Below are 10,186 nucleotides of genomic sequence, written 5' to 3' on the forward strand. Positions count from 1 at the left end.
CAGTACAGGGGAATGCCAGGGCCAAGGGGTGGGGGTGGGTGGGTGGGGGACTGGAGGGGGGAGTGTATTGGGGACTTTTTGGATAACATTGGAAATGTAATTGAGGAAAATACCTAATTAAAAAAAATGGAAAAAAAATTTATTTGAATTCACCTTTCCTTTACAATAAAATAGAGAAATCGAGTATCCATACAGTGCTGTATAATTTAAGGGGTTTTTAGAGGAAAAGAAAAGTCCCCACATGTCTTCACTGAGGACTTGAGCTGTCATCAGGAGGTGACCTTGGCAGCTGAAGGTTGGTGTCTCCAGGGATAGAGGCAGGAAGTACATGTTGAACTGGCAATGGATAGGTGGCATTCCAGGCGAACGATCTGGGAACCAGGGGTTCCTGACTGGACATCATCGGTGATGGGTTCCCAGGAAACTGTCCAGAAGATGCAGACATGCCATAATCCCAAGGCTGGTATACTGGAGATGGCATCACCATTGGAGGTTGAGTGCTCCAGGAATACATGTGGTAACCAGAACAATCAAACAGATCACCTGAGTAGAGAACAAAGAGAGAGAGATAGATCATAAACATGGCACCCTCACTCTCCCTGAGTCACTCTAAGTAATTGCCTGTCCTCTGGATCAGAGTCAGCTATAACAAGTCCAAGTTTCATTGCCTTGAGGTGACCGAGGGAGTTAGATATAGGAGGCCAGAATTTGTGCTGTGTGCAGCAACATAGCCCTGTGGGAATGGGGCTTCANTCCATAGTCTGTTCAGCTCTGACCTCAAGAAGGCCAGGCCATCTGATGCCACCACTTACAGTAGCCCAAGTGTCTATGCAGAAGTGACTCACCTGGAACATAGCCACCCTGGAATGTAGGTTGGCCCAAGATGTCATATAGGATCAAATGATAAGGCGGAAAAAAAGGGGCCAGCCCGGGCCTCTCATTAAAAAGTTGTGTGTGCAGGTGCTTCATCTTCACCATCACATCAAGGCAGCTATTCTTGCTCTTCCTCAGACCCCGATTAGAGAGGCGTCTGCTAATGGACTCGGCCTTCTCATCCATCATATTGCCTGTGTCTCCCAGTTCATATTCAACCCTTGCCCACTCTTCCAGCATGATCTTGATTTCAGACTCAATCCACGGGCTATCACATGGACCTGCAAGGCAAAGAGGAATGTGGTGAGGATATCAAAGGTAACACACATGACCATGTCAACTTTGCTTAGGGACTTTCCCTGCACACTGATTGGCCAACAATGGCTTCCCTCACTTATCAAGAGGTTATGAACACAGTATATTACAGCACCTACCCTGCTCTTCACAGCAAGAAGTACACTCATCAGGAAAGCATAGGTGTCTGCAGATTTAGGGANGGTTTGGTCCCAGAATACAATGGGATCCACAGCATTCGTGCTACCAGGGAATGTTGGGCATGCAGAGATTCATAACCACATCCCCAACATGGAGACACTCAGAGCCTTCTGGGACAACGGCATAACTCAGGGACCAGTGAGTGCCAGTCTATCCTTGCCACAGATGTCCAAGTAGGGGCTCTTTCATCTATTCCACGACAAAGAGCAAGGAAATAGAAGAGCAGGGATTACACTCTGAATACCTGAGGAAGTTTGGCCTTCCTGCCTCAGCCTCCTTAGCCTATTGGGTTCTTGGTCATTTCTCATGCTTTGGACTTGGTTGTCTTCTCTCTGTGCAGAAAGGAAAAAATAAATAAATATTAAAACAGGTTTCAAGGTAAAGGAATCCCTGTTCCCCAGCTCTGAATGGACTCAGGTAGCAGCCTCCTGTTGCATAAGCTAAAACAATGGACCCTTCCTTCCTCATTCACAGATGCTGGTCCATTCTCCTCTAATGGGAAAGCTGACCTGTGAAGTTAATCCAAAGAGAATCGAGAGTGCCCAGGGCAGGAGCCCTTGATCAAGTGGAGGAAAGAAACTGAAGCACCTCTCCTTTGAGAAGACCAGAGCCACTCACTCTCTCCAGTTCTCACTCTTACCATTTTCTGCAGGGGAAAAAAATCCCTTTCAAAATCTAATCAGCACCAGCAGTGCTTCAGACACAATAAGATAGCAGGAAAAATGTGTGAAACTCCATTTTTTCCATCCTATGTCACACAACATGGGTGTCTGACAGGTGGCCATAACGCCATTGACTGCTAAGAGGAATGGGGATTCTCAGAAACTTAGCATCATTCTTGGCTACATGGTTGGTTGTGGGCTAAAACCTAGAAGCCCAAGGACAGAATAAATCTAGTTGGTGCATCTCTGCAATTTACAGACATGGGCTCAAATTTGAGTTAACTAACAATATTTAGGTATATATAGAGGCACAAATATCCCAGTTGTCCTACAGAAAATAGGAGTGAAGTTAATTGCCCCCAACTCACCTGCATTTTCTCTCCTGAGCTTCCTTTCCTGAACACAGTGAGCAAACTAGGGTCCACTGTGTCCTGGTGTTCACAAGACTCTGGGGTGCACAGAGAGCTCTGCTTACTTCCCTTGACTATGGCAAGTCTGAGAATCCTGTGCAATGTGGTCCTTTATAAAGCTCTTCAGTTTAAGTGAATCTGACCCACCCAACCTGTATGTTTAGGGTGGCTCAGTTGTTTACCTGGGGCCTTTAATCTCACCTCCCTTGCTGAGGGAAGAACCAAGATCAAGAGTAGGATCTCCGAGGCTACATAGCAAGACCCCAGAGTCTCCACTGAAAATGACCAAAGCAACGAAGTGACAACTAGGCCAATTAACTTAAGTTCATTTTATGAAACAGAGTTTATTTACCTAGTGCTGGGCATTCCTGTTTTTCTTTTTCAAGACAGGGATTCTCTGTATAGCCCTGGCTGTCCTGGAACTCACTCTCTAGACCAGGCTGGATTTGAAATCAGTAATCATCCTGCCTCTGCCTCCCAAGTGCTGGGATTAAAGGTGTGTGCCACCACTGCTGGCCTGGGCATTATTCAACTCACTAGACTTAAGACCAAATCTGGTGTCTGATACACCGATTGGTACACTGCCTATACCTCCCTCTCTCATGTGCTGGGATCTAAAGTAAGGCCCAGACATTAACACATTTACTAAATAAATAGCTTCTTAGATGTCCTGGCTTCCTCCTCTGGATGAAGGCATAGGATTCTCAGGTGCTGCAGCACCATGTCTCCCTACATGCTGCCATGATTGCTCCCTTATGATATGGGGCTGAACTTCAGAACCNTCCTGTTGCATAAGCTAAAACAATGGACCCTTCCTTCCTCATTCACAGATGCTGGTCCATTCTCCTCTAATGGGAAAGCTGACCTGTGAAGTTAATCCAAAGAGAATCGAGAGTGCCCAGGGCAGGAGCCCTTGATCAAGTGGAGGAAAGAAACTGAAGCACCTCTCCTTTGAGAAAACCAGAGCCACTCTCTCTCTCCAGTTCACACTCTTACCATTTTCTGCAGGGGAAAAAATTCCCTTTCAAAATCTAATCAACACCAGCAGTGCTTCAGTCACAATATGATATCAGAAAAACTGTGTGAAACTTCACTTTTCCATCCTATGTCATACAACATGGGTGTCTGACATGTGGCCATAATGCCATTCACTCTTAAGAGGAATGGGGATTCCCAGAAACTTTGCATCATTCTTGGCTACATGGTTGGTTGTGGGCTAAAACCTAGAAACCCAAGGGCAGAATAAATCTAGTTGGTGTATCTCTGCAATTTACAGACATGGGTTCAAATTTGAGTTAACTAACAATTTTAGGTATATATCCAGGCACAAATATCCCAGTTATCCTACAGAAAATAGGAGTGAAGTTAATTGCCCCCAACTCACCTGCATTTTCTCTCCTGAGCTTCCTTTCCTGAACACAGTGAGGAAACTAGGGTCCACTGTGTCCGGGTGTTCACAAGACTCTGGGGTGCACAGAGAGCTCAGCTTACTTCCCTTGACTACGGCAAGTCTGAGAATCCTGTGCAAATGTGGTCCTTTATAAAGCTCTTCAGTTTAAGTGAATCTGATCCACCCAACCTGTATGTTTAGGGTGGCTCAATTGTTAACCTGGGGCCTTTAATCTCACATCCGATGCTGAGGGAAGAACCAAGCTCATCAGCAGGATCTCCTAGACTACAAAGCAAGACCCCACAGTCTCCACTGAAAATGACCAAAGAAACGAAGTGACAACTAGGCCAATTAAACTTAAGTTCTTTTTATGAGACAGAGTTTATTTACCTAGTGCTGGGCATTCTTCTTTTTCTTTTCCAAGACAAGGTTTCTCTGTAAAGCCCTGGCTGTCCTAGAACTCACTCTGTAGACCAGGCTGGACTTGAAATCAGAAATAATCCTGCCTCTGCCTCCCAAGTGCTGGGATTAAAGGTGTGTGACACCACTGCCGGACTGGGCATTCTTCAACTCACTAGAGAAAAGGTCAAACTCTGGTGTCTGATACACCGATCTGTGGTACACTGCCTATAGCTTCCTATCTCTTGTACTGGGCCTAAAGTAAGGCCCAGACATTAACACATTTACTAAATACCTTCTTAGGTGTCCTGGCTTCTGCTTCTGGATGAAGGCATAGGATTCTCAGGTGCTGCAGCACCATGTCTCCCTACATGCTGCCATGATTGCTCCCTTATGATATGGGGCTGAACTTCAGAACCACTATGACATTCCCAATTAAATGTTTTTTTTCCTAAGAGTTGTTGGACATGGAGTCTCTAAAGCAATGGGAAACCAAGGTCAGGCAGAAGTTGGTACCAGGACTGACTTACTGCTGTCATAGACCTGAACACGTTTTGATTTAAAGGAATGTGGATTTGGGGACTTGATGTCAGGAAAGCCATGGAAGGCCTTAAGTGGAGCTGGATGGGTCATTCTAGCAAGGACATGGGTGTCATTGATGCTGAGGGTGAATTGAACCGTGGATGCAGGGCTCAAGAGGTTTGTTTCAGAGGAGAAGAATGTTAGTGTGTGGCCTAGAGACTGGTTTTCCCATATTTGGTGGAAACGATGGCTGCTTTTTGCCCTTGTCTGAAGAGTCTGTCTGAGGCTCAGGTAAAAAGTCTGATTATTTGCAATGGCAAAGGAAGTCTTTAAAAGTCTTTCAAAGAATAGACTTTGTTCTTTGGTTTACAGTGATCAGAACCACAAGGACAAACATAACAATCATGAAACTGTAAATGAAACTGAAACTAAAACAAACAAACAAACTATATTTCAAAGCCAAACAGATCTTTGAGTTCATGATTAGCCTGGCCCATTACATGCTCTAGGTGAAAAATAGCTTAAGTGCAGGCGTGGTGGTGCACACCTTTAATCCCAAAACTCAGGGGACAGAGGCCTGTGTATAGCTGAATTTAAGGTTGTCTACAGATTAAGCTCCAGGAGAGCCAAGCATAGGCAATGAATGAAATCACTGAACACTGAAAGCTNGTAAAGTTGGAATAGAACATGGGATGCCATGTCCTAGTACACCAAGCAGTAGAACTCTGCAGGTTTGACCAAGTACAAATTAGGCATCAAGTATATTGCAACCTGTTATTAAAATGGGTTCAAGCTCGCTTCTAACCTGCCATCCCACAAATGTACTTGAGGAGAAAAGTTATTTGTATATGGGGGAAATGGACTTGTTTATCCATACTTTTTGGGAGGCGAGCTCAATCTTTGAAAGCAGTTCAGCCCCATAGCAAACCACAAATAGGATACAGTTGTTGCAGACCAGTCCTCTAGGCAGGCAGATATCACAGAGGAAGCATCAGCTTCAGTCCCTTCTCTACTCAGTCACACAAGGCACAAACCAAAAGCTACAATCCAGTCAGGAAGAAACAGACAGATATGACAACTGGCCTGAGGAGAGCCCACAAAGCAGAAATCTGATTCAGGAATCTAGGCAGCATTTCTTGGATGAGAATTTCTCAATAGTTGCTTCACCATATGTAATAATAACTCAATGTCCCTAGGTAAGGCAAANCAATATTGTGTGTACTTAGGGAAGAATAGTGATTCAGAGAAAACCAAACCACTGCTCAGTGCTCATCCCCCTAATACTTGTACGGTCATTTTATACAAGGACATAACAGGCCATTTCACGTGTTTGCTATATCAAACATCCTTTCACCTGTGTCTTCTTCAGCAAAACATCCTTTCACCTATGTCTCCCTCAGAGACATCATTTCACATCCATACCCAAAGAAATCACCTTACCCAGCACTAACTTTGCAAAGAAACTAGGAGTTTCTTCTTCAATGTGGCCCTAGCTTTTGAATCAGGAATAGAAGAGGTTAGTGGGACAATTGATGCTGGTTAAATAGAGCATAGAAATTAGAGGGTATTATAAAGAGACCACCATCACTGAGGTGAAATCCTCTCAGTGTTGTTTTCTGGGAGCACTAAGTATTGTTTTCTGGGAGCAGCAAGAAGCTGTGTTCCAGAGATTGCTAAGATTGTAACCCATGCTGTAGCTGGACTTGGTAATCGCTGAGAATCCTCCAGGTGATGCTGGTTTTAAGATATGAAGGGGTTGTGTAGAGCAGCTGAGCCTTGGCTCTCAGAGAGACCAGGGAAGGGCCTTTGTTGTTTTGGTTGTTGTTTTCTTTTCGTTTTGTAGTTTGTTTATTTTTAATTGTTTTTTTTCTTTTTTTTTCATATAAAACGCATCAATTTATTTTCAACCCAAAGGATGGCCCTCTCCAAATCTCACCTTGATTTCTGAGTGGGTGTACCCCTTGGGTGTTACCTCTAAACTGGTCCATAGTGTCTATGCAAGTTTAGGATCATCCTCTCCCACTGAGGCTAGACAAGGCAGCCCTATGCTACTTATGAGCCTGAGGCCTCAGATCATTGCAGGCATGCTCTTTGTTTGGTAGGTCAGATTTTAGGTGTTCCCAGGTGTCTGGATTAGATGTGACTGTGGGGTTGCCACAGCCTTGTGCACCTAGGGAAGGCCGTGTGTGAAGGTGCAGCCCTACTTGCAGTTGATAACTTAGGACTGAAGTAGTCATGCAAAGATTTAGTGAATAGGTATATTGAAGGGTGCCTTTGAAAGGTTATTGGTGAAGCCTCCATGTAGTATAAGTTCCCGGTCTTTTGGAGATGCCAATACCGAGGGATGAACAACAAAAATAGCAGCAAGGGAGTGTCATCCCCCAAAGCCTAGATTACTATAAAGGGCGGAGATGAAGAAGTGACACAAGCCCTATGGAGAGCCCAGATGATCATATGTGATTCCCAGACATTGGAACTAGAAGCTTCAACTTATGGTTACCTTGGAGTTTTGAGGATATTAGAGAGACCAGAGGCATAGATAAACGACTCAGGAAAGCTGGTAACAGAGACCAGGATCATCCAAAGAGGAATATGTGGGTGGCAGTCAAGAAAGGTGAAAAGAGTTGCAGATATGAAGAGCATTGAAAACAACATGGAGATACAGAGTTTGGAGTTTGCACAGATGAATTTTATCTTGCTTTGGTTCAGTATTTCTTCACTATAACTTATTCAAGTTGAAATGTTTATCCTGTGATGTTGGAGGTATATGATCTGCTTTGTGATTTTGATTTTATACAGCACTACACTTAAGTCATTGAATGAACTTTAAACCACATGTTCAAATATGTCCTTTCAAATTTTTGAGAGTGTTATACAGTATGGGGACTTTGTCAGTTGGACTGCATATTTTAGCATTATGCTATAGCTATTTATTGCCTATAGAATCATGTGTTTCAACAAGGGGCCAGAGAGAGGAATGTGGTGGTTTGTGAATGCTTGGCTCACAGACTGGCCTTAGGTGACCCCTTTGGGAGCTTCAACAACTCAAAACACATCTCCCCCCAAAAACAGAGAGCCTCTGCTCTAACCTCAGTTAGTGCATGCACTTCATAGGGAGGATGATACCATGGAGGCAATTGAGAACTTCCTTCTTTTCTGGCCTTCTTGTAGACCTATAGCATATATGTATGTCTCAGAAGGGAGCCTGGCTTTCCCACCAAGAGAGATTACAAAAGCTGGATTTTGTTCCTTAGAGAACTAGGTCAGAAGGAAAACTTCCTGCTCCAAGAACTTATGCTAAACTCCTCAGGAGGGTGCCTAGACATTTGAGACTTTAGTTAATTCTACTTGGAGTAAAGTTGAAGGCAATCACAGTGTTAACCTGACTGAGAGTTTTATCACACTAGGTCATGATTCATTTAAAAATAAACACTTTATGGATATTAGAATTAGAGTGATGTAACTGTACAAAGTGAAATGTCAAATGCAATGAAAGATAGATAGATAGTAGATAGTTGGTAGACAGATATATGTACCTGTGAATCACCAGGCCATGATTAGACCTAATATAACAATCCTTTTCTACCTATATATGAGATACAAAATGAGGTTGGTGGCAATGTCCCTTGAAAGACACTCCCTTTAGTATCTGGAACTTAAATATTTCATATTCTCTCAATTGATATTGCATCTACCACCCACGTTGAACTCAAATTTAAACCCATTGTCCCTGTGTTCTCAAGAAATGGGAGTCTGTGATCACTGACAAGGAATCTTCCATCAAGAGGGCCAGAGAATGAAAGAGCTGCTGAGCTGCTGTCTGGGAAGTAGAGAGAGTTGCAGCCTCAGGGTTAGGAAACTTATGAAAATGGAGAGTAGACAACAGGTATCAGGTACCCACAAAATGAACCTCACCATGAACTACCACATCCCCTCTCTTCTACACTTATGTCCCCTACTAAAGTGACAAGAATTCAACATGAAAGAGTTATGTCAAAATAATTTATTTGAATTAACATTTCCTTTACAATAAGATAGAGAAATCGAGTATCCATCCAGTGCTGTATGGATCTGAGGGGTTTTTAGAGCAAAAAGAAAATTACACACATATCTTCACTGAGGACTTGAGCAGTCATCAGGACTTGAGCTGTCATCAGGATGAGACCTTGGCAGCTGAAGGTTGGTGTCTCCAGGGAGAGAGGCAGGAAATACATCTTGAGCTGGCAATGGATAGGTGACATTTCAGGCGAACGATCTGGGAACCAGGGAATCCTGACTGGACATCATCAGGGATGCGTTCCCAGGAAGCTGTACAGAAAATGCAGACATGCCATAATCCCAAGGCTGGTATACTGGAAATGGCATCACCATTGGAGGTTGAGTGCTCCAGGAAGGCATNGGGTAACCAGACCAATCAAACAGAGCACCTGAGTAGAGAAGAAAAAGAGAGAGAGCATGAACATGGCACCCTCACTGTCCCTGTGTCACTCTAAGTAATTGCCTGTCGTCTGGGTCAGAGTCAACTATGAACAAGTACAAATACTATTGCCTTGAGGTGACAGAGGGAATTAGACATTGGAGGCCAGAATATGTGCTATGGGCAGCAACACAGCCCTGTCGGAATGGGTCTTCATTCCATAGATGGTTCAGCTCTGACCTCAAGAAGGCCAGGCCATCTGATGCCACCACTTAGAGTACCCCAAGTGTCTATGCAGAAGAGACTCACCTGGAACATAGCCTCCGCGGGATATAGGGTGGCCTAAGATGTCATATAGGATCAAACGATAAGGCGAATACAAGGGGCCAGCCCGGGGCCTCTCGTTACAAAGTTGTGTGTGCAAGTGCTTCATCTTCACCATCACATCAAGGCAGCTATTCTTGCTCTTCCTCAAACCCCGATTAGAGAGACGCCTGCTAAGGGACTCAGCCTTCTCATCCATGTTATTGCCTGTGTCTCCCAGTTCATAATCAACCCTTGCCCACTCTTCCAGCAAGATCTTGATTTCAGACTCAATCCACGGGCTATCACAAGGACCTACAAGGCAAGGAGGGATGTGGTGAGGATATCAAAGGTAACACACAGGACCATGTCAACTTTGGTTAGGGGCTTTCTCTGCACACTGATTGGCCAACAATGACTTCCCTCACTTATCAAGTGGTTATGAACACAGTCTTACCAGCCCTGTTACAGCACCTAGCCTGCTCTTCACAGCANGAAGTGCACTCATCAGGAAAGCATAGGCTCTGCATTGTTAGGGAAGGTTTGGTCCCAGAATACAATGGGATCCACAGCATTNGTGCTACCAGGGAATGATGGAGCTACAAAGATTCATAAAGACATCCACAACAGGGAAACACGCAGAGCCTTCTGGGACAAGATCATGAATCAGGGACCAGTGAGTGCCAGTCTATCCTTGCCACACATGTCCCATTCC

General features: G+C 44.3%; 1 protein-coding gene and 1 pseudogene across 1 annotated transcript; both read right to left on the reverse strand.

The window, feature by feature from the left end:
- Positions 1–247: 247 nt before the first annotated feature.
- On the reverse strand, positions 248–4,862 carry LOC110289132. Its single transcript, XM_021155316.1, has 5 exons — positions 4,760–4,862; positions 3,825–3,904; positions 1,613–1,700; positions 846–1,154; positions 248–543 (listed from the first exon to the last, which is right to left on the reverse strand). The coding sequence occupies exons 1-5, from the start codon at positions 4,860–4,862 to the stop codon at positions 248–250; spliced, it is 876 nt and encodes a 291-aa protein (XP_021010975.1).
- A 4,002-nt stretch (positions 4,863–8,864) lies between these two features.
- LOC110289130 overlaps positions 8,865–10,186 on the reverse strand; it is a 4,413-nt pseudogene continuing 3,091 nt past the window's right edge.

This window comes from Mus caroli, unplaced genomic scaffold (genome assembly GCF_900094665.2).
Source record: "Mus caroli unplaced genomic scaffold, CAROLI_EIJ_v1.1 scaffold_19682_1, whole genome shotgun sequence".
Taxonomy (NCBI): Eukaryota; Metazoa; Chordata; class Mammalia; order Rodentia; family Muridae; genus Mus; species Mus caroli.